Consider the following 24,910-nt stretch of genomic DNA (forward strand, 5'->3'; position numbering starts at 1 on the left):
TGGATCCTAGGAATCTTGCCACATGGGATGGGTCCAGTCAATGGGCTCATCAGTGAGAAACCGGATGGGACCAAGTGATGTACAATTCATATGGGGAGGCACCAGGCAATAATAGCTGTTGATTTCACAGAGGTACTCAGCTAGTTGCTTTCTCAAGGGTCCCATGGCATCTTTGTCAATAATTGACCCTTCGTAAGTCCTCCACTCATATTCAGTATTCTGGGTCCAGAGGAGTCCATCGGGCCTTTTAGAGAAAGGCCTGTGAAAAATGAACAAGGTTCTGATGTTGGGTTGAGCAGCAATGGGCCTGTCTTCTATTCCATGGGTGTCTATGATGCGTTTCAGGCTGTAGCGCCATGCTGAAATGGGCTTGAACCATTCTAGAAACACAGACAGAGAGTCTGTTAGTATTGTTCATAACATACGTCTGAGCCATGGCGGGAATTCGATCTGTGGAATAGAGTGTGACCATGCACCAGAGGAGCCATAGTTCTTCTAGGATGAGTTCTCTGCCAGGTTGGATACTGAAACAGGTGAGGAAAGGGTTGTCAGGGATAAAGACAGTCGAGGAGGGGAGTAATCCCCTTAGGGTGTTTCTTGCACTCAGGTAGTGAAACAGGTGATCTCTTGCGAACTTAGTCATCTTTGTGATAGGCTGGTTGGGTGAGCATCCAGGAGGAAAACTGTCTGGAGTAGGAACCAGGAAATTGTGCATTGGAGAAGGAGTATGTGGAGAGGAAGAGGATGATGCCATAAGAATCAAAGGAAGTGTGGAGAAAGACTGGATCAGGTGGAGGTTTTTGGGCCTGGATAGGAGGTCAGGAACCAAGTTGTGTTTTCCTTTGATATGCTGAACTGAGAATTTATACTTGGCGAACCAGTCCTTAAGCCTCGATTGTGGTTCGGGAAGAGACTTGTTTTGAAGTCTAGAACCTTTGGGAAGGATGAGTCCCATAACCACAATGAAGTGGTGGCCAATCGGATGAAATTCGAATCTCTTTATCCCATTTTTGTGACTAATATCTCTTTATAGACTGAATGATAATGTTTCTGAGGTTCTGGGAACTCTCCACTAGCATGTCCGCATATATGCTTTTCTCCTTGAATTTCTTCGATGAGGACTGCACCCCAGTGGGTGTCACTAGCATCAGTCTGAAGGATGCGGTGTCCAATGCTGGGAATCTTTAGTGGTGGCGGGTTTAAAGCCACTTCTTTTAATTTTTTAACTGCATATGTCTGTTCTTCCCTCCATGGTGGGGAATCCTTTTAAGCATCTTTGGCACCGGCAAGTGTGGCGGCCACATGCGGAATAAACTTCTGATGTAATTGATAATACCAAGGAACTGTTGTATTTGTTTTATCACAAGTCCTTATCGAAACTTGATGAATTCTTACGCAATGTGAGGTCCCGGTTGGTATTTTCCATCCTTGAATCTCATTCCAAGGAAGTCGATATCAGTTTGGGCCAGTGAGCTCTTCTTTTCTGATAGCATAATTCCATAGGAATCCACCAATTGTTGGAATGTGGAGAGGAGTGCCCTATGGGTTGTAACATCTTTGGAGAAAAGAAGGATATCGTCTATATAAATAAGAGCACTATGCAGTATGGGCTCGAATATCCTTGTCATGGCCTTTTGAAAAACTGATGGGGCCGTCTTAAGCCCGAATGGAAGGGTATCCATTGGTATTGGGCGTAGGAATGCGAAAGCAATCTTGGGCCTATCAGAGGGATTAATACCCAATTGCCAAAAACCGGCTTTAAGGTCAAACTTGGAGAAAATATGGGCTTCGTGTAGTTGAGTGAACAAGGCTTCAGGCTTTGGTAATGGGAACTTGTCATCTTGGAGGAAATGATTCAGAGGCTTGTAATCTATGACAAGCCTTTTCTTCCCACTTAGTCGTTCCAATCTTTTTTCAACATAAAGGCACAGCGGGGCCCATTGGGAGGAAGTGGGTTCTATGAGGCCTTGTTGGAGAAGGCATGCACTCTTCTTGGGCTAAAGCCAAGTCTCAGAGGATTCATTCCGGGTGTGAGGCCTTTGTCGAATTGATATCTTCATTGAGTTTGAATGGAAGACTGACAAAGAATTCCGGGTTTTTCCATAGGGGATGGTGATGGTAAAAATGTGCATGGGAGTCAGCACAGGACCTTAAAAGGAGCTCCTTGTGCTCTTGGAATTCAGCTGAGACATCAGTCAGAGAATATAACCTTGGGACAGAAGTAAATGGCTGAAAATTTCTCTTATATTTCAATCCTGTGGGGAGGATCTTCAAATGCTTCGCCTGTTGATACAAGTCAAAGCCTATCAGCAAATCCTTGTCAGGAATATCCGACCCGATGACCTTAGTCCAAAGGATACAAGTGGGGAAGAACTGGATTCCAATTGGGTGCTTAGTGATAAGGCTAGTTTTGAAAACATTTCCATCTGCAGCCTTAAAGTATTCTTCATGAGGACCCGATTCTCGAGGGTAAGATGGCTGGGTTCATCATACTCTTGTGAGCCCCGGTATCCAGGAAGCCAATGACACTAATGGGCCGTTCATACTTACTGGGAAGAATATGAATCGGGACTAAAGGAATTGGAATAGTGTCTGGGCCATAGGTGGATTGGGAAGATTGGATATGTTGGGCCAGGTAAGACGGGTAATGGGCTTCAGTATCCGAACTGGATTCTTCTGAAGTGATTGAGCAATCTTCTTCTGTTCCAGTGTCCATTCCAAGGGCAAAGACTGTATCTTCATCGGGCTCATCCTGTTCAGAGAACAAGGATTCGACATCATCATGCTCCAGGGAGATGTGAGAAGCCTGTTGTATGTGTTGTAATAGCTTAACTGCCTTATTGGGATTCTTAGGGCAGTTCTTGGCATAGTGGCCTCGGTTGCCACAGATATAGCATTTGTCAGACTTCTTTGTACCCGTCCTTTTCTTTCGGAAGTATCTTACTGACCTTCTTCCTTTCTTTTGCTTGAAAGGGGGTTTGAATCCAGAGGGATGCTTCTTGTAATGTGCTTTCTTCTTTGGTTTGCATTCACAGTTCTTTTCCTTGCATTTAATGGCAAGGTGAGACTTCTGGCATACATTCTTCAAAGCTTTGCTGTTGTCAATGATATCTTTGAACAACTTCTGTTGTTCACACATTTTGTCAAGACAGGCCAGAGTCATTTGATGAATTTCCCCTATAGTGATAGCATTCATTGCTCTTCTGGTAGCAGCAATACTTCTGTGGAGTTCTGGTTGTAATGCTTCTGGCAATGAGGCAATGTAGGTATGCCTGAGGTTGACATCATTATATCCATTAAGCAGATAATAGCGTTGAGTCATGCGCTGGTAGTGTCTCTCAATGTCTGATCTTTTTAAAGAACAGCAGCGCATATCAAAGAACTCTTGTCTTAACTGCTTGCTGTATAAAGATGCATCTCCGAGAAACTCAAAGAAAGAGGCGTTGATTGCTTGTAAGGAGTCTGGTGGCAAAATTGGGCTTTCTGATATTCTCCAATGGAGGAAAACCAATCTTGCAATGTGCCAACAGTTCGAGAGATGAGTTCTCTGAGTATAGTGTGGGAGTCAGCACCTTCCCAGAGCATTTGAACATCAAGCCAAGCTTTAAATTCTGCAAGGCGATCTCTACACCTTGATGGGGGAACATCATCTATGGTGAACCATGGGCCTGAACTGGGCCTGGGCTGTTGTGGAGCGCCTGGTAGCCCAAAGTCTAGAATTGGTTCATCATCTGGGATTTCAACATGGGGATCTTGGGGAGGTCCTGTAGGGCCTGTAGTGCCACTGGTAGAATCTGTGGTTGGTGAAGGACCTGTTTGGGAGGCTGTTGGCTGAGGATCAGCCATGAGCAGTGTTGTGATATCCATTCGTCCGTCCTCACTGTCATCGGACAAGTCATCAGAAGAATCTTCTTCTGGTTCTGGCTCAGAGGGTATGGACACCATATGCTGAGGAGGAGGATCATGATACATTTTGTCCTTCCCTTTATCAATCTTTCTTTTTGGAGGATGGGATTCTTCTGAGGAAGATGGACTCTTTTGTTCATATCTGGCAGGTGTTGGAGCAGGTTTGAACAAAGGAGACGGGTGATATGTTGGAAGTGGTTCATATGAATAGTTGAAAGGTCCAAAAGGGGAGTAAGCAGGTTCAGGAGTAGGAAGAAAATGATTAGGAGTTGTTTGAGCAGAGAAAGGGCTGAATGGGCTGTAAGAGACTGGAGCTTCTGTGGGCTTATGTAAGTCTGCCTCAACTTGGGCCAGCTGTTTTTTCAGCCTTCTTATCTCCTGTTCCTTTTGGTTGAATTCTGCACCAAATCTCCGTTGTTGGATCAAAGCCTTCAGATCTCTATCAAGCTGGGTAATTCTGCTTTGTAAGTCCTTGTACATGTTTTGGGCAAAAGCAGTGAAGGAGTCAATCTTTTAATCAACATGCTGAGTCCTGGTGAGGACCTGGTCAATCTTGGAATCAATACGTTGTAGTGCCTTATTCAGACAGCGACATTCTTGGTTTGCGTTCAAAACTTCTTCAGCTTGAGTGATCGGGGATGTCTGACCTTCACTATCAACCTTAGTTGAGTGAATGAAAGGCCTGGTGGAGATTTTAGTCTGCTGGTCAGTCTGTTGTGCTAATGGAGGAAAATCTGCTTCATAAGAGGTAGGTGAGAACATCATCTGAGGGTTGTACGGAGGAAGTGCGGAGGAGGGGAAGAAAGCGGTTTAAAAGGGGGTAGTTTCTTTTCTTCCTTTCTGATGATCTCAAGGGCAAGCTCATAGATGGGCAGAGGCTTCTTCTGCTTGGTTTCCTCATGGATACCAATCCATGGGCTACTATCTGGATAGTCTCTTCTGATAACTCGTTGTGGCTTGCAAGAGGCTCTTCTTGTTTGTTTGGTGAGCTTCCTCCAATTTTTGTCAGACAAAGGATGATCATACTCATTTTCCCAGTAATTGTCACGACAGTCACAATCTTCGTCGCATGCTCCAGATCCTGGGAGATCCCAAGGGCAGTGACCATCTATTTTCTGAGGATAGATGTAATGATTGTCTAGTGTTACTGCTCTAATGGGATAGTCGTTTTGTTCCTTCTCTAATGGCTGGACCATCATGAGTGGAATACGAGCAAGGATCCTATAGAATGCCGTGGTGGTGGAAGGAAGTTTGTCTTTGTTCCATCAGGATTCCGTCTGAAGGAAGATTCTGTGATCTGGATAGGCTGAGAGGTTGAATGAAGCCTTTCGTAATTGGTTAACCAATCCTTTGGGATGAGCTGTTCAAGCTCATTTCTAGGCAGTTGCCTAGGTATCTGGACAATTGTTGGGGTGGTCTCAGTATCAGCCAATACAAGCAGAGCATCATTGGAAACAGATGGCTGTGAGAGATCTACAGCATGATCCTGCAATCTGTAGATAATTTGATGGTGTAAGGTGGCCATCATCGAAGAGGTCACCTGAGCGGCGCCAGTGAGTTGAACCTGAACTTTAAGGGCAGTGCTAAGATGTGGATCTCTTAGCGAGAGATTATAGTTTGGGAAGAATGTCAGCACCACACTCCCAGCATGTAAGGTGGTGAGGCAGGTTCCTATAACCGCATGTTCATACTGCAAGAACCGTGTATCAAGGAGAGACACTCTAGCTGTAACTGGAAGACCTCATCTCCCATGTAGACTGAGGATAAGTCGAACAGCTCCAAAGTGAAGATGAGAAAACCTTCTTGTCTCCATCTAGGAATGAGTTGAGGAGGGATTTCTAAAGTCACATATTGTTCAAGAGATGAACTCGAGAGAGCATTGATCCATCCTGGAGGCCTGAACATATTCTTTTGACAAAGATCTTCTAGATGAAATGAGAGATCTGATAGATCTGGTTAAAGATCCAGATCGTCTGTAGATGTTGTATGGACTGAGAAGAGGAAGGAGAGATTCTCCAACCTGAGCATCTTCAGGTAAAGTGGATATTTCTACGAGATTATCAATTCTGGAGGATAGTGTTCTTCGAAGTGGTGAAGAGAAAGAAAGAGAAGAGGTGAGGTTAACAATCTCAGAGGGAGAAGGAGTTTGGATATGAGTTTCAGAAACGGGGTTAAGTGTTTGGCAAGCCATATTTGGTACGTGGCGTTGTGGCCAGAGATCGCTCTACCTTGTAGGAAGGAATTAGCGATTCTTGGTTTCAGATATACCAAGGTAAGAGAAGATGGCAGAAAACAGCGGTACAAATATTAAGAGAAAATACCAGAGTTGTAAAAGTTCTCCCCTACTCATCAGTGAAGTATGTATAATATAAACATAACCAGGCTCCAAATAAAATACAGTTTATATTATTATTAATTATATGTGATAAAAAAAAAAACTAAGATTAAGTCACAAGAATTAAGATTATGTTTATAAAATGTAACATAATATAATTAATTATGTAATATAATCAAAATTGTAACGTAATATAATTGTTATTACATTCTTTTATTTAATTACAAAATAAATATATAATTAGTATAACATAATGATAATTTTTATTTTAATATTAAATTTATTTATAATGTTAATAATAAGTGGTAATAATTAAAATGATTAATAGTTGAGTGGTGGTGATTAAGTGGTGGTGGTGATGGTGACAACAGTAGTTAGATGGTGATAGTGGTGGTGACAAAGTGAGATGTTACTGGTGTTAGTAGCAGTGTTAATAGCCAAGTGGTGGTAGAGGTGACAATAGCTAAGCAGTGATAATAATGATCAAGTGATGATGTTATGTAATAGGACAATGATGATGGTAATGGTAGTGGTGGTTGTGGTGGTGGTGGTGTAGTAACAGTGATGACCGAGTAGTGGTAATGGTGATAATATTGATAATAAATAAGAAAATCAAAATAAATAATTATAATTATATTTATTTTTATATATAATAACAATTACTTTATTTTAAATATAGTTAATTACATTACTTAATTGTTATTTCATTATGTCAAATTTTTTTGTACCACCAAACAACGTAATCAAATATGTAATGTAATCATAATTACATTACAACTTTGATTACGCCATATACATATAGCGTAAGAAAGTGGGACTCAAACTTAAATTTGCCTATTAACAATATGCTTTTTAGCTATTAAATTAAATCAGACTAGACAAAATAAGATTAAATATTTATCCAATACAATATTTTTAATTCAATGACGTGTAGAGCTAGTTAATTTAGACACAAATTCATCAATGTTTTTATCAGAAGTTCCACCTTCACTAATAGCCTCCACAGCCAACTCCCTCCATTTTTCACAATTTCTTCTCATCTCTTTTCTCCTTTCTTCCACCATTACTTCATTTACGCAATACTCAATTTCTTCTCTAGTCACTATTCCCTCCTCATTAACCTTCACTCTAATTCCCACCTTCCAAACATCTTCAACAAGCTTAGCATTGGGTGGTTGGTCAGTCCATTGAGGCATTGCCACCATTGGCACACCCAAGCTCAAGGCCTCAATTGTTGAGTTCCAACCACAATGGGTAAAAAAGCACCCCATTGCCTCATTTCGTAGAAGTTTCACCTGAGGACTCCAGTTCACAACCAAGCCTTTATCTCCCAAATCTTGCATAAAACCTTTCGGTAGTTTTGCTTGCTCAGAAGTCCTAACGACCCACAAGTAGTTGAAATTGGTTCTCTTTAAACCCCATGCAAGTTCCTCCATTTGCTTGTCACTTAGATCAGCCATGCTTCCAAAGGCCACATATACAACTGACCTTGGTGGCTTGGTGCTGATCCAGTTGAGGGAAGTTGAGGCATCTAATGAATAGAGATCGAGCCCATAATCATCATCATCTTCAATCCTCTTGTCCAAGTATATTGATGGAACTGTTGGCCCAATTGTCAGCACTGGACAAACTTTAGACATCACATCCACCACCTATACATTAAACATAATGCTATAAAGTAAGAAAAGTAAGAAAATTAATCACCCATATGTATAGTTCACTATCAACCAAATCTATCCAGGAATTTTTCCATCCAAACCATAATTTGAAAAGGCTATAAAATTAATATTAGCTATAAAAAAATTAAAATATAATATTTTTAAAAATTTCAATTTTTACTTTTCATAAAAAAAATAAGGACAAACATAAAATAGAGTTCACCTACTAATATATAATAGAAAAAAAATTAATTTAAAATTTTAAAAATTATTCAAATCTTTCATAAATAAAAAATAAATATAAAATATATTTAAAGACTTATTTTATTTAAAATTTTTTAATATGTGACATTTATTTATTTTAAAATAATATGATTAATTTTTTAATTAATTATTAAATTTTAATTATAAAAAATTACAGTATAATTTTAGTTATAAAAAAATTATCGTTTATCAAAAAATATTTTTCTCAATTTTGATATGTGGTATAATTTTTTGCACAAATTTTATATTTTGCAAAACGGCCTGAAGTCAAACCAATGTGCAAGGGACAACACTATGAACCTAAGAGAAAGAGAAAGAGAAAGGATCACAAAAGATAAATAAGTTACCTCTTTCTCTAGTTTGTAGAAGGTGTTGATAAGGATGTAATCAGCTTTCTCTGTATTGGAAAATTGATTCAATACCATCTCAAAGTAAGCCGGATATGATTTAGGCATATTAAGGAACGACGGCATGTCCCTAAGCTCAAGCAACGGTAACCCAGAAATCGACACCGGCGTGGAAGAAACCGGCACCGTCAACAGCTTATGATGAATATTGTAGTAAATAAAATCAACCGCACACGGCTGAGTAAAAAACGCAGCAGCATACAGACCATGCTCTTTGGCTACATCCAAGGCCCACGGCAAGAAAGGTTCATAAATTAGACAGCCAACAGGGTTGGAGGAACAACTATATTTCTTGATGAGATCTGCTAGGGTTCTTGAACCGGCGGCTTTTAGTCGGACAAGATACTCGTCGATGCTGGCAGCTTCTGCGAAGCCACCGTTGTCGAAACCGTCGGAGATGACGTCAAGGTGAACGGAGCCGATGGAGGAACCGAAGTTCATAGAGTTGGAAATGAAAATGGAATTTACTAAGGTGACTTTGAGACCTTTGGAGATTAAGCGTCGAGAGAAGTGAAGCATTGGGTTTATGTGACCTTGGCCTGGATATGGAAGTAATAGGACATGGCCTCTGTACGACTTCTCCCCCATCTCTTGATTTTTTGTCTAACCTCAGGGTTCGTGTTAGCTTGGTTGCTATGTGTGTGTATATATAAGTATAAGAGCCTCTTTTATTTAATATTTAAACTTCTGTTGTTTTGTGAAAATTAATTTATACATACAAAATATATTTCATAAAAATATTTTATAATAATAATAATAATAATAATAAATGATATTTTTTTGTCGAAAATCTCACTGGAAAGCTCAAAAGGCAAACATTTTCTCTCTCCTCTCACTTGCTAGAAAACTCCATGAAAACAGATGAGGAAGGTCCAGATTTGAAGCCTGAAAAGTGAGGAGTCCAGCACCATCGAGAGTAGGGTCGTCGAAATCCAGAAGCAGTCATAAAATTACCCTTGAAGTTCGCAACGTCTTTTTTCTCCTTCCTCTCTCTCTCTTTGTTCTGGTCCTGCTCACCGCTGATCAAAGTCCTGGGAGTCACCGGAGATTGCTGGGGCTATTAGGGAAGGTCATCAGCTCACTGGTCTTTGCTGGCAAGGTAGAAATAGGAGGAAGGGAGAAAGTGTTGGGGAGAAAGTGTTGTTTTTTTTTTTTTTTTTTTTTTGGGGGGGGGGGGGGGGGGGGGGGTTAATTACATAATAAATCCTAAATCTTTTTTATATTTTTTAAATAAGTCTAAAATTCCTTTCAAAATAATAATAACAACGAAGATGATGATAATAATATAAAATATGAAGAAAATTATAGTATAACATATATTACCTCTTAAAACAAACACTTCCAATATTAATAATGCTAACATTATAATAAAAAAATATAGCAAATCAATATTAATAAAATAAATTTAAAGAAATGCTAAAATTAAAAATATTTTATATTAAAAAAATTTTATGTTGTTACATATTTATAAATTGATTCCTAAATATTATAATTACTTATGAATAAGCTTATATTTTATAAATTGATTTCTAAATATTATAATTATTTATGAGTACACTCCCTATATTAGGAACTGACAGATAAGGGATTTGAAAGAGAAATTGGGACTTGCATAAAATATTATATTATATTTTATATATGATTTAATAAAATATTTAATATTATATTTTAAATCCATTTAATCAAGGGACTAAAAGACCCAATATGGGATGAATATTTAGAGATCAATTTTAAAATATAGGGGCTCATTCTTAAACATTTGTAATATTTGGGGATCAATTTGCAAAATATAGGGGCTCATTATTAAATATTTGTAACCTTGGAGATCAATTTCTAAAACATAAGAGGCTTATTCGTAAGTAATTGTAATATTTAGGGATCAATTTATAAAATACATTAGCTTATTCGTAAATAATTATAATATTTAAGGATCAATTTATAAAATGTTGGGGCTTATTTGAAAATAATTATAATGTTTAAGGATCAATTTGAAAAAATATTTGGTTTATTAGTAAATAATTATAATATTTAGAGATTAAATTGTAAACACATAGGGACATATTAGTAAATAATTATAATATTTATGTATCAATTTGTAAAAATATAGATATTTAATTGTAAATAATTTTACTATTTGAGGATTATTTTGTAAAACAATTAGGGGCTTATTCATAAATAATTATAAATTTAAGGACAATTTATAAAAATCTAGAAACTTGTTCATAAATAATTATAAATATAGGGATCAATTTATAAAATATAAGGGCTCATAAGTAAATAATTATAATATTTAAGATCAGTTTATAAAAATATTGGGATGAATTGTAAAAAAAATAAAATAAAATTATGGCTCTATTTATTTTATGAAAAAAATATTTTTATATTTTTTAGTTTTTAAAGCACTCAAAAAAAAAATTAATCGACAGAAAATATTATCCTAGTAAAAAAAAAGAAATTATTTTTTATTTTTTAAATTTTAATAATTTTATTAAAATGTGAAAATATTTATATATAAATGAAATAATGCAATTAAATAGTAAAAAATATTTTCATAAAAAATATTTTTTATGAAAAAATATTTTTAATATATAAATTATTTTCAATGAAACAAACGAAGTCCAAAATTAAATGAATAAATTGTAAACTTTATAAAATCTCACAAACTTAGTTGTTTCAAATTAAAAATATAATAAAGAATATTTTCATATTTTTAATGTAAATCATGAGAAATTAATGGTTATTCTAATGATAATGATGAATTTATCAATTTATTAAAATTTTAAGCACTCAATAGTGAATTTTAAAAATAGGGGAACTAAATCTCATGACTAAATTGCAATTTACCCAAGAGAGACGGCCCCCTACCTCTAGTCAACCTTAAGATCCGCCTCTGATTGTGTAATTTGCTTTGATTCTTTACATGCCGTGAGAAAGCCGGTGATGATGATTGGATCCAATACCTACCGTACACAAAGCTGGACCATGGATACTAAAATGCATGTGTTTAGTAATACTAATATACACACTAAAGTTTGCCAAAGAGATGGTTCATCGTCAAGAGACGGTTGATATGTGTACCAAATCACCCATGCCCAATCTGCAAGACAGTATATTTTTGATATTGCAGTTGGAGGTCGGAAAAATAAAAATATTATTTTAAATATTATTAAAAAAATTTTAAAAAAATTATTTTATTATTTTAATATCTTTATGAGTAAAACACATCAAATTTAATTTTAAATTATTTTTTAATATTCTTTAAATAATATATCTAAAATTCCAATAGTAATGCTAAATAAGTGCTAAAACAACCAGTACTGATGAGGCATAAAATAAAGCATGGTTACCTGATGGAGGTATTCTCGAGTTGTGACATGGGTAGGCGACTTAATGAGGTGTAGAATATGTAGAGATATGTTTAATTAGTACATTAATTTAATTTAATATGTGTCAATTATATTTATTCAGTATGTAAATTTTATTTATTTGGTATAATTTATTTTTTAATTTCATTTAACATAATATGTTTGTAAAAAAGTTAAAAATTAATTAGTATGACAATTTTTTTTAACATAACATACACATTATTTAACTTTTGTAAAATATTGAAAATATAATTAAAAATAATAATTTTTTTTAAAGTTATCATCTTTTTATTAATATAATTCAACTCAACTCAACTAAGCTTTTATCCAAAAAATTTAGGGTCGACTATATGAATTCGCTTTCTCCACTCTGAACGATTTTGGGTTAATCTTTTTATTAATATAAATTAATTAAAAATACTTATTGCATGTTTTTCAAAAATTAAGATTTTTTCACCTATTACATTGAAACATGTAAAAAAAAAAAAAATCCAAGACCCTTGAAGTCTGATAAATTACCTAATAAAACCGTTTTTTCATGTCAATATTTGATATAAAATGATAATCTAATAGTATTTAACTAAATATATATGCAAATATACTTACCATTTAAAAAAAAAAGATGGTTATAAATTTTTGAGACTCGCATATGTCCAGTTATAATTCTATATCCATCCACTATTGAATTGTCATTTACTGTCATAACACAGAGTTCCAAGCCTGCGTCCTTTCATTTGCTCATTTTTCTTCTTCTTTCTTTCTCCTTTTGCATAACTGCCTTCCTTCTTTTCCAATTTGCATTGTCGTTGCCTGTCAATCTTTCTTCTTCATCTTTTTGTTGCTACCATGAAACATGCAGAACCTTATTTTAGTGAACCAAAATGTGTACCCAAGTGTTTTGGAACGTCATTCTGGAACGAGTACCAGTTTGTGATTCAAAGGGTGCACTGAATTATAGTCTGTTTAGCATTGAATTTTGAAGGTACAAACTGCTTTTCTAAATAAAAATATTATTTTAAATGCTGTTAAAAAAATAGTTTGAAAAATTTGTTTTATTATTTTAGTATTATTTTAAAAGTGATCAAATTTAATTTTTAATTATTTTTAAATACTATCTAATAGTATATTTAAAAAAGTAATTTTTTTTTCAAAGTAATGCGAAACAGCCCTTAGGTAACTATGAAATAAAGCATCTATATATTACAAGCATAAACACCATAAAACTATTGCGGAGAACACTCCAAGGACCTGTAATGTCGACTCAGTCACCAACATTCATAAGAAACCAAAACAAATTCAACACACTTCCATTTAAAGTAATCTTCACATTTACCAAACATCCATTTAAAATGTACATGGCAGACAAATTTTGGTACCACAAGCTGCCAATAAAATCAACATCCAAAAAATTACTCCTGTTCTATCGACATCGCCACCTAAATACCATGCAAAATTTATTTATGATGGATTTGGAGGAAGAAAAAACTAAGAACATATTTATGTTAGAACAAGTAGGAGGGAAAAGACATAAACTCATTACTAAAAATAGAGGATTTACGAACACAAATTTGAAACTTTTTTCTTTCTTTTCTTCGTCATTTTGCTAGATCTCTCAAACTCTCTTTCCAGCGCTCTCAAGTTCTCTCTGCACTCTATATTTCGAACAGTAACTCTCACTCTTTCCAGCAGTAGCAGCACTCTCTTCCTTTTATATGGAAAGAATGCTTTCTTTAGTTAACATAGCCAATACTTGCACCATGCTTGGGTATGGCTATTTCTTTACTTGTACACATAAATTTTAAAATAAGTTGAAAGTGATCGATTTCTCACCTGTTCGATCGACAGCAAGGCAATTCTTCCAAGCTTTTGACAGTGGATTACGAGGTGTGACAGAGAGAGAGAGAGAAAGAGAGAGAGGATCTCTTCAAAAATAATTCTGGGGATTTAAGAAATATTAAGTGGGCACCACTTAGGCTAATTTAACAGACATTTCAGCCTATTTTGTTTCATTTTAAAAATATTAAGGGTCTCAATTGCATATTCTAAAAATTCAGGCTACCAAGTAAAAAATTTAAGTATTTATTTGGGTCTTTGCCTTGGTTAAATAAATAATTCAGTAACTGATCTGATTTTGAAGAAAAAAAATTTAAATAACTTCATTGAGATCTTTATAAAAGTAACTAGCAGCGCTGGAGAAGTTAGAAAAATGTGAAATCTAGCAACGAGTCAATGGCAGCGATCCTCAGCATTTGACATGAAAGGGACATATAATAGATTGGGGAGGAACATATTACTTGTTAGGGAGGTTGCCATATTAAGAAATTAATCTGAGAAATAATGCTAAAAGATAAAGACAGGAATGCAAAACAAAGGCATGGGATAAAATTCCTTTTTCTAGGAAGAAAAAGCTTAATATATAAAGAGTCATTTTTATTTGCACCGACTGTATAGTCATTTTAAATAAAATCATAGTGGATTTCATATAATAATACATGTATATAATTTTTTATTGATTAGACATTTATTTGGAGAAATTTCCAAGAGATAAAAACAAAAACAGATTAATTTAATTTTCTTCTAGGTTCAATTGACTCCTGATATTCAAAGTCCTCGGTCTAAGTTCAATTGCCATCATTTTCCAAGTTTTTCCCAGCTGGAATTTTCCTATAATTATTCAAGCATTCTTGTACCTATAGTCTTCACAAAACCAAAAACACATAACCATGGGTAAGGTAAGTGTAACCCTGAGCATGGCGATCCTTGTCCTTCTCATAGCTAAAGCCAATTCCCAAAGTGCTTCCAATGTGAGAGCAACCTATATTGTCGACAATCCTGAAGATAATGAGTTTATGTCTTTTCCCTCCTACTTGTTCTAACATAAATATGTTCTTAGTTTTTTCTTCCTCCAAATCCATCATAAATAAATTTTGCATGGTATTTAGGTGGCGATGTCGATAGAACAGGAGTAATTTTTTGGATGTTGATTTTATTGGCAGCTTGTGGTACCAAAATTTGTCTGCCATGTACATTTTAAATGGATGTTTGGTAAATGTGAAGATTACTTTAAATGGAAGTGTGTTGAATTTGTTTTGGTTTCTTATGAATGTTGGTGACTGAGTCGACATTACAGGTCCTTGGAGTGTTCTCCGCAATAGTTTTATGGTGTTTATGCTTGTAATATATAGATGCTTTATTTCATAGTTACCTAAGGGCTGTTTCGCATTACTTTGAAAAAAAAATTACTTTTTTAAATATACTATTAGATAGTATTAAAAAATAATTAAAAATTAAATTTGATCAATTTTAAAATAATACTAAAATAATAAAACAAATTTTTTCAAACTATTTTTTTAACAGCATTTAAAATAATATTTTTATTTAGAAAAGCAGTTTGTACCTTCAAAATTCAATGCTAAACAGACTATAATTCAGTGCACCCTTTGAATCACAAACTGGTACTCGTTCCAGAATGACGTTCCAAAACACTTGGGTACACATTTTGGTTCACTAAAATAAGGTTCTGCATGTTTCATGGTAGCAACAAAAAGATGAAGAAGAAAGATTGACAGGCAACGACAATGCAAATTGGAAAAGAAGGAAGGCAGTTATGCAAAAGGAGAAAGAAAGAAGAAGAAGAATGAGCAAATGAAAGGACGCAGGCTTGGAACTCTGTGTTATGACAGTAAATGACAATTCAATAGTGGATGGATATAGAATTATAACTGGACATATGCGAGTCTCAAAAATTTATAACCATCTTTTTTTTTTTTTAAATGTTAAGTAAATTTGCATATATATTTAGTTAAATACTATTAGATTATCATTTTATATTAAATATTGACATGAAAAAACGGTTTTATTAGGTAATTTATCAGACTTCAAGGGTCTTGGATTTTTTTTTTTTACATGTTTCAATGTAATAGGTGAAAAAATCTTAATTTTTGAAAAACATGCAATAAGTATTTTTAATTAATTTATATTAATAAAAAGATGATAACTTTTAAAAAAAATTATTGCATGATAACTTTCTATTTTTAGTAATGAGTTTATGTCTTTTCCCTCCTACTTGTTCTAACATAAATATGTTCTTAGTTTTTTCTTCCTCCAAATCCAACATAAATAAATTTTGCATGGTATTTATGCGGCGATGTCGATAGAACAGGAGTAATTTTTTGGATGTTGATTTTATTGGCAGCTTGTGGTACCATGCAATCCTGAAGATAATGGATGGGACTTGAATGCTGTAAGTGCTTACTGCTCAGCATGGGATGCAAGCAAGCCTCTCGAGTGGCGCCAGAAATATGGATGGACGGCCTTCTGTGGACCGGTCGGACCTCATGGACTAGCTGCTTGTGGCAAGTGCTTAAATGTAAGAAACATATATATGTGTGCGTGTGTGGAAACTCATCAATATTCGTTGATATATAAAATCCTGTGAGTTTTATTCATAAAATTCTTATTTGCACGTGATGTGTTCAGGTGACCAATATTGGAACAGGAGCTAATGTGACGGTGAGAATTGTTGATCAGTGCAGCAATGGAGGATTGGACTTAGACGTGGGAGTTTTCCGGCGAATAGACACAGATGGAAAAGGCTATTCTCGAGGCAGCCTTACCGTGAACTACCAGCTTGTGGACTGTGGTAATTGAATTAACTAATATATTATATATATACTCAACTAAATTTCTTCTATAATAATTATCCCTCTAATTATTTTTTGAGTCTATGAAGGGTTGATTTTTGCGGAGATGATGTTCTTATATCTTGAACCAGTAACTTTCAGATCATAAATATGGTAACTTTACTGTTTCACTAAAGTTACATAAAAACTTTTTTATTTCTATAATAAATAAAATTCACTAACTATTTCTTATATTGTATAATATTTTAATAAAATATTTAAAATAAATATATTTTATTTAATTTTTATATTATTTAGTAATTTACTTATAAAATTTAATAAAAACTATGTTTTATAAAATTTAAAATCACTATTAAAATATATGTATATATAATTTAATAAAAATATTAAAGTTTTAATTTTACAAAAATGAAAATTAAAATTTTTTTATATTAATGGATGTAATATTTAATTAATAATTCTTTTATGATTTGTTGATTAACTTAGTGATTTATTGATTCGATCCTTCAGATAACACAAGAACATTGGTTGAGCAAATTCCATTCTCTATTGCACCAAGCCCATTTGATTCCATGCCTGAGCGTCCACATAAAAAATCAAGAATCGCTATGATAATTTTGGCATCAGTGTTTGTTGCTACAACAATTGTAGTTTTCCTCATTTGCTTATGCATGCGATATATTAGACAAAGATCAACAGAGGAAGGAAGAGAGAACAATGTAGACAAAGATTGCGAGAATTCATTGCTTCAAGTAACAAACTTGCCCAAAAGATTCACTTACCAAGATTTGAAGGCTGCAACAGATAACTTCCGTAAAAAGCTCGGAGGAGGAGGATTTGGATCAGTTTTTTATGGTAATTTGAGTGATGGTACCAAAGTTGCAGTGAAGCGCTTAGATGGTTTTGGCCAAGGAAGAAAAGAATTTTTAGCGGAAGTAAAGACAATAGGTAGCATACACCATGTCAACCTTGTGAGGCTTATAGGATTCTGTGCCGAAAATTCACACAAGCTTTTAGTCTATGAGCATATGAGCAATGGATCTTTAGATAAATGGATCTTCAACAGAAATCCAGAGGACACTCTTGAATGGAAAATCAGGAAGAAGATCATCCTAAATATTGCCAAAGGGCTAGCTTATCTTCATGAAGATTGTAAAATGAGAATAGCCCATTTAGATATCAAACCTCAAAATATTCTTCTTGATGACAAATTTGATGCTAAACTATCTGATTTTGGATTGGCAAGGCTGATTGATAGGAACCAAAGCCATGTAGTAACTCAAATGCGAGGAACGCGAGGGTATATGGCTCCTGAATGGCTGAGCAGAAAAATCACAGAAAAGGTTGATGTATATAGCTTTGGTATTGTCGTCTTGGAAATTATTTGTGGGAGGAAAAATTTGGACCTCTCTCAGTCAGAAGAAGATGATTATTTACTTCTACCCATTGTGAAACAAAAGGCAGAGGAGAATCAATTAATTGATTTGGTTGATAAGTGCACTAACATGCAACACTACATAGATGAAGCAGTGGAGATGATCAGTGTTGCCATTTGGTGCTTACATAATGATCCCACCAAAAGGCCTTCAATGTCGATTATAGTGAAGGTTTTAGAGGGTGTGAAAACCATGGAACCAGTTTTTAACTATGGCTTTTTGACATCTACTGTCGTGGAAGCTCCTATTAAAGTCGTTATGGTGCATTCAGTACCACAATCAGCATCAATTTTGTCAGGACCAAGATGAAGCAACAAAGATAAATAGGTAATCATTATTTGGAATGTCTATTTTGTTGTAGCAAGAAAGGCTTATTGTTTCAACATTTCTAAGTCATGTCAAGAAAAATGTAATTAACTCGCTGCTACATATTTGATTGTCTCTAGATGTTATAAAGTCATCTCCCCTCTATATAAGGCCATTACTTCTCTTTCATGCCTTCTATCTTCTGCTTTAAAAATTTTCCAAGTTTCCTACCAATTGTCGTCCTTGATTTTACATTGCTTCTCCCCTTGTTTTTGCTAATGCATCATGCCCACCTCCTTCTTTAGTGACTTTAAACAAGGTAAGGTAGCTTTCTTTTCTTTCCATGGCTTCTTTAGTATGTCCCACTATAGAAAGTATTAGGTCTTTCGTCGCCCCTTCTCTCTTCAATCGTTTTCTTTCATTGGACCAAGCAAACAACAAACTTTTTGAAGTTAGAATTCCTAAAACGAATGAGAGGATAGCTTTCTTTCCAGATGTTCACAGAGAGGGTCTGAGGGATGGCCAAAGTATTGAGGGGTACGGTCATCTTCCTTAAACGTTGGAGTTTAGGTACCATGCTCTGATTTTTTTTGTTGATATTTTTGCCTCTTTCCATCTTGCTCCTCGCATGATAGTCCTTACTTTTATCCTCTTCCTTCACTGCTTTGAAATTATCCCTTCCTTCACTTATTTGAAATTATCTACCATTCTTGGGAATTCAATCCCACTAAAATTCTTTCTTTAGATGCACTAGGCATATATAACTCAGGCATTTATAGTTTCACCAATCGTATGTAGACTTGAAAGGTAATCTCAGTCTTAGGGATTGGGGCTTTAACCTAGCATGGAGAGTTGCCCCAATATTGCATTAACCAACCCTACCTCTCTTCCTAGAAGAGTTATTTTACCTTCGCATGTACTCTGTACCAGTAAGGTATGAATTCAATAGGCGTTTGATGTTACCACAAAGTAGGGACATCTAAAATATTGGTATGCATATATTTTAATTTTGATGATTATTTTATCAATAGCTGAAGAGTATTTGACAAAATGGTGCATTGGGTCACAAAAGTAAGCATGCAGGAAAGATTTAAAAGCCCAAAACAAAGCAAAAAGTACCTTTAATGAAATGGTGCGTTGCACTGGCAACAACAACACTAAAAGAAACAAAGTAAAAGAATGCCCAGCATACTCTACAGCAAAAAAGATTAGAAAGAAGCACAATGTTGAATAGCAAGTAGTTAGCTATAACAAACATGTAAGCAAGTTTTTTAGTTTATTAGCTAGATTTTTCTAGAACTTTCTAAAATCCTGTAAAAGCAAGTCAAATAGCTCAGCTCAGCTGTATATATAATTATCATCTCGGTGAATGAAATTCATTTGATTCCAGCTTCCTTTTGCAATCTGTACCATTTTTCTCATGGTATCAAAGCTCTAGCCTGTGATTTGGTAATTATCAAGGGTTTCTTAATTTTGAGATCTGCAAATCTCATATTTGTTTTGTCACTTTGCTTCTTTTCTCTTTGAGGCAATTGTTAATGGCTGACGAAGGTGGTAATGATAAATCTGTGTTGAATCTTGGCAATAAAAGCCAGGAAGCAATCAACAAGGTTGAAGAAAGTATGTTGAATATGCGAAACTTTGATCATCCTGGCATAGTGCTTGTCAATGCTCCATTAACTGTTAAAAATTACCTAAGATGGAGCAGATCAATGAGTATAACATTAAAAGCCAAGATAAGCTTTGTTTCATTAATGGCAAATTTGAAGTACTGGATGAAGGTTCAGATTGTATGAAAAATGACAAAAGATAGACAATATGGTGATTTCATAGATCTTGAACACCTTGTATAAAGATTTAGCAGGAGCCTTTCTATATGCATCATCTGCTAAGGTCCTATGGGAGGAGATTAAAAAGAGATTTAGTGAAAGCAATGGTCCAATGAAACCAGATCAAAAGAGAAATAAAGGCACTTACTCAATATGACTTACCTCTCATGGCATATTTTACAAAGCTTAACAAATGCTAGGATGAATTACTGTGTTTACGCCTTTTACCTATGTGCAAATGTGGTGCATCTAAATGCATGAGTGAAATTTCTACAGTGACAAGTTAATTCAATTTCTAATAGGCCTAAATGATAGTTATGATCATGTCAGGAATCAAATGCTTATAATAGAGCCTTTGCCAAGTGTTAACTGTTATTCTCTTCTTGTATAAATTCTAAAATTTCCTTGAATAAAAACAAGTTGGATTTCTTTTCTTTTTGCTTTAAACTTCTGTTTCAACAGTGATATCAGAGCACTATTTGATCTTACAGGACCAAAAATAAAAGCTTTTCAACCCAAAAATCAAATGGTATCCAGCAGCCAATCTTTAACCCCACCTATCATCTTCACTGGTCAAAATTATCACATTTGGTCAGTAAAGATGCAAGCTTTTTTGGAAGCCTATAACCTCTGAGAAACTGTGATTGAAGACAAACCAATACCTCCTCTACCAGTAAACCCCACCTTAGCCCAGATTAAATTCAACAGTGAAGAAAAGGCAAAGAAATCCAGGGCCAAGTCACTCATTCAGAATTCAGTGTCTGATGCTATGTTTTACAGGATCATGGCTTGCAACACAGCAAAGGAGGCTTAGGAGAGGCTGAAAGAAGAATATCAAGGCAGTGATAGAACACGCCAAATGTAAGTGGTGAATCTGAAAAGAGAATTTGAGTCCCTGAACATGCAGGAGGATGAAACAATTGGTAAGTATGCTGATTGAATCTCCTTAATTGTTAATAACATTAGACTGCTTGGTGAGGAATTTGCAGACCAAAGGATTGTGGAGAAAGTTCTTGTAACTCTTCCTGAGAGGTTTGAATCCAAGATCTCCTCTCTTGAAGAGTCCAAGAACCTAAATAAAATCTCATTAGGTGAGCTGATGAGTGCTCCTCAAGCACAAGAATAAAGAAGGACTATGAGACAGGAGAGGATCACTGAAGGAGTTTTTTCTATGCAAAAGCAATATTCTGGTAAGGGAAAGTAGCTACCTAACCAAAAAAATAAGAGCAAGCACGATGGAGGAAACAGTACTGAAGGGTAAAAAAAGTTATTCCCTCCTTACAAACACTGTAAAAAAACAACACACCTGGAAAAGTATTGTTGGTAGAGGCCTGATGCCGTATGTGGCTACTGTAAACAGATGGGGCACATATCCAAGGTCTGCAAAACCAAAAACAAAGCCTCCAAATCTTCACAAGCACAATTGATAGATGCAACTGAGGCACAGGAGGAGCAACTCTTTGCAGTTTCTTACTTCTCAATAAATGACCCCTCTGATGCTTGGCTCATTGACAGTGGTTGCACACATCATTTGTGCAATAATGCTGAGATTTTCAGGAACCTTGATGATACTTACAATTCTCGAGTAAAGGTGGGAAATGGAGAGTTCCTGGAAGTCAAAGGAAGAGGGTCAGTGGCTATTTCAACAATCTCAGGTATCAAAACTATTCCTGATGTTTTGTATATACCTGGTATTAGCCAAAATTTGTTGAGTGTTGGTCAGATGCTTGAAAAGAACTACTCACTATTTTTTAAGGATCGAACATGCACTATTTTTTATCCTTCTGGAATAGAACTATTCTATGTCAAGATGAACAACAGAAGTTTTGTGGTAAATTTTGAAAAAGCAACTGAGCAAGCCTATATAAGTGCTTCTCAATCAGTTACAAACTTATGGCACAAAAGGCTTGGTCATGTTAATCAGAGAAGCATTGCTGAGATGAACAAGAAGAGGCTGGTGGAAAATCTGCCTGAAATTTCTTGTGATGCTCAAGTTTGTGAGATCTGTCAGCAAGGTAAGCAAACAAAGCTACCATTCCAAACTAATCAAGCATGAAGAGCTAACCAGAAACTTCAGCTCATCCACACTGATGTGTGTGGCCCAATGAAAACCAAGTCCTTAAATGGTAACAATTATTTTCTCCTATTTATTGATGACTGCACTAAAATGTGTTGGGTTTATTTCATTAAACTCAAAAGTGAAGTCTTTGATGTTTTTAAACAATTTAAAGCTTTAGTAGAGAATCAATGTAATCTTAAAATTAAAGCTTTAAGATCTGACAATGGTAGAGAATATACTTCTTGTCAGTTTGTTGAATTTTGTAAAAGTGTAGGCATTGAACATCAACTGACCTTACCGTACACCCCACAATAAAATGGGGTGTCTGAAAGGAAGAATAGGATAGTAATGGAGATGGCCAAGTGTCTTTTGATTGAAAAACAAATGCCAAACCAGTTCTGGGCAGAGGCAGTTAATACATCTATCTATTTATTAAATAGACTACCCACAAAGGCTTTACAAGACAAGACTCCATATGAAGCCTGGTATAACAGCAAACCATCAATATACCATCTCAGAATCTTTGGATGTATATGTTATTATCAAGTACCAAAACCCAAAAGAAACAAGCTAGATAACAAGGCCCAAAAAGGTATTTTTCATGGGCTATGGTTCATCATCCAAAGGCTATAAGATTTTCTGTTTGAGAATAGAAGAAATAATTCTGAGTAGAGATGTGAAGTTTGATGAGGCAGCTACTTGGGATTGGGAGAATCAAAAGGATGCTCATACTCCTCTCTATCCAAAAGTGCAACCTCAACTTGCAACAGATGAATTGGTGGATGACTTACCTATGAAGGGTACCAAAACTTTGGAGGACATTTATCAGAGGTGTAGCTCGGTTGTCAATGAACCAACAAGCTATGATGAAGCACAAGACTCTCAAGCATGGAGGAGAGCTATGCAAGCTGAACTAGACATGATCAACAAGAATGAAACCTGGCAACTGGTTGATAGGCCAACAAATCGCAAGGTGATTGGTGTAAAATAGGTTTTCAAGACAAAACTCAATCCTGATGGCTCGATATGCAAACAAAAAGCCAGATTGGTGGTGAAAGGCTGTGCACAATAATATGGTGTGGACTACCAGGAAACATTTGCTCCAATAGCAAGGTATGACACAATCAAACTTCTTCTTGCATTTGCAGCTCACAACTCATGGAAGATTCATCATGAACTTTATGTCAAATCAGCCTTCTTGAATGGCTTGCTCACTGAAGAGATTTTTGTAGAACAGCCTGATGGTTTTTTAATTCCTAGTAAAGAGGATCAAGTTTATCGTCTAAAAAAGGCCTTGTATGGCTTAAAACAAGCTCCAAGAGCTTGGTATGAAAGGATGGATAGCCATCTCATCCAACTTGGCTTTAGCAGAAGTCAGAGTGAAGCTACCTTGTATGTGAAAAACATAGATGGTGAGTCCTTAGTCATTTCAATTTATGTTGATGACATGCTTGTGACAGGTAGCAAAATTGAACTAATTCAAAAATTCAAGTATGAAATGGAGAAAGTCTTTGAAATGGCTAATCTTGGAATCATGAAGTACTTTCTTGGGATGGAAGTGATGCAGTCTAATGATGGTTTTTTTATATGTCAACAGAAATACACATATGATATTTTACACAGGTTCAAAATGCAAGATTGTAAACTTGTGAGCACTCCAATCTCCACTGGTTTGAAGCTTGGTAAGGATGAGAATGCTGAAAAAGTGGATGAGAGCATCTATAAAAGTTTAATTGGCAGCCTTCTGTATCTTACAGCAAGCAGACCTGACATTCTATTTGTTGTAAGTTTGCTCTCTAGATTCATGCATTCACTTAGAGAAACTCACCTTGCAGCTGCTAAAAGGGTGTTAAGGTATATCAAAGGAACCAGCACACTTGGGATTTTCTTTCCAGCATCAGCAGGAAAGACATTGAAGTTAGTTGGTTACTCTGACAGTGATTGGGGTGGCTGCGTTGAAGACTCAAAAAGCACTTTTGGATATTTATTTTCCTTAGGCTCAAATTTTTTCAGCTGGAGTTCAAGGAAACAAGAAACAATAGCTCAATCAACAGCAGAAGCAGAGTATATTGCTACTGCCTCTGCTGTAAACCAGGTTATCTGGCTAAGGAAGATGATGAAGGACTTGGGGTGTGAACAAACAAAGGCTACCAAAATTATGTGTGACAACATTTTAGCAGTGTCAATCTCAAAAAATCCAATGTTTCATGGCCGAACTAAGCACATCAAGATCAAATTCCATTTTATTAGAGAAGTTCAACAATCTAATGAAGTGTTACTTGTTCATTGCTCATCTGAGAATCAATTAGCAGACATTTTTACCAAGTCTTAACAAAAGAAAGGTTCGAAGATTTGAGACAAAAAAATTGGTGTTTGTCATCGAAATGCCAAGGAGGAGTGTTAGAAAGCTGGCATTTCAGTTCCAGCTCATTATTTCTTTGTTATTTCAATTTATTGTTTCCCATTTTTAAGCAAAAGATTACGTCCAAAAATAGTTGCTTATTTTTCTGAAGTTAGTAGCTGTTAGTGGCTAATTTTTCTCATTTCAGTTTTTGCCCACTTTGTAATTGGCAGCTGGATAAGAAAGTTTGTTATTCTCTTCTTGTATAAATTCTAAAATTTCCTTAAATAAAAATAAGTTGGATTTCTTTTCTTTTTGCTTTAAACTTCTGTTTCAACATTAACAAGGCCTATTCCATGAT

General features: G+C 35.3%; 3 protein-coding genes across 3 annotated transcripts; 2 read left to right on the forward strand and 1 right to left on the reverse strand.

Moving 5' to 3' along the window:
* Positions 1-7,116: 7,116 nt before the first annotated feature.
* On the reverse strand, positions 7,117-9,220 carry LOC131177400 (UDP-glycosyltransferase 74F2-like). Its single transcript, XM_058142363.1, has 2 exons — positions 8,511-9,220; positions 7,117-7,893 (listed from the first exon to the last, which is right to left on the reverse strand). Exons 1-2 carry the CDS (start codon positions 9,156-9,158, stop codon positions 7,162-7,164), a joined length of 1,380 nt encoding a protein of 459 aa, XP_057998346.1. The 5' UTR covers positions 9,159-9,220; the 3' UTR covers positions 7,117-7,161.
* Positions 9,221-14,658: 5,438 nt separating this feature from the next.
* On the forward strand, positions 14,659-16,585 carry LOC131177399 (pathogenesis-related protein PR-4-like). Its single transcript, XM_058142362.1, has 3 exons — positions 14,659-14,757; positions 16,131-16,304; positions 16,415-16,585. The coding sequence occupies exons 1-3, from the start codon at positions 14,659-14,661 to the stop codon at positions 16,583-16,585; spliced, it is 444 nt and encodes a 147-aa protein (XP_057998345.1).
* A 565-nt stretch (positions 16,586-17,150) lies between these two features.
* Positions 17,151-18,323, forward strand: LOC110643346 (G-type lectin S-receptor-like serine/threonine-protein kinase SD2-5). Its single transcript, XM_058142364.1, has one exon. It carries the CDS (start codon positions 17,151-17,153, stop codon positions 18,321-18,323), a length of 1,173 nt encoding a protein of 390 aa, XP_057998347.1.
* Positions 18,324-24,910: the final 6,587 nt, after the last annotated feature.

The sequence above is a fragment of the Hevea brasiliensis genome, unplaced genomic scaffold (assembly GCF_030052815.1).
Source record: "Hevea brasiliensis isolate MT/VB/25A 57/8 unplaced genomic scaffold, ASM3005281v1 Scaf444, whole genome shotgun sequence".
In the NCBI taxonomy this organism is placed as follows: domain Eukaryota; kingdom Viridiplantae; phylum Streptophyta; class Magnoliopsida; order Malpighiales; family Euphorbiaceae; genus Hevea; species Hevea brasiliensis.

Bases quoted from the DNA above. Each gene is read 5' to 3' on its own strand.
- LOC131177400 (XM_058142363.1), bottom strand. From the start codon at position 9,158: ATGGGGGAGAAGTCGTACAGAGGCCATGTCCTATTACTTCCATATCCA. The intron at 7,894-8,510 runs GTAACTTATTTA...TTTAATGTATAG, and splicing joins TCTACAAACTAGAGAAAGAG to GTGGTGGATGTGATGTCTAA.
- LOC131177399 (XM_058142362.1), top strand. From the start codon at position 14,659: ATGGGTAAGGTAAGTGTAACCCTGAGCATGGCGATCCTTGTCCTTCTC. The intron at 14,758-16,130 runs GTCGACAATCCT...TTTTATTGGCAG, and splicing joins ATGTGAGAGCAACCTATATT to CTTGTGGTACCATGCAATCC. The intron at 16,305-16,414 runs GTAAGAAACATA...TGATGTGTTCAG, and splicing joins CTTGTGGCAAGTGCTTAAAT to GTGACCAATATTGGAACAGG.
- LOC110643346 (XM_058142364.1), top strand. From the start codon at position 17,151: ATGCCTGAGCGTCCACATAAAAAATCAAGAATCGCTATGATAATTTTG.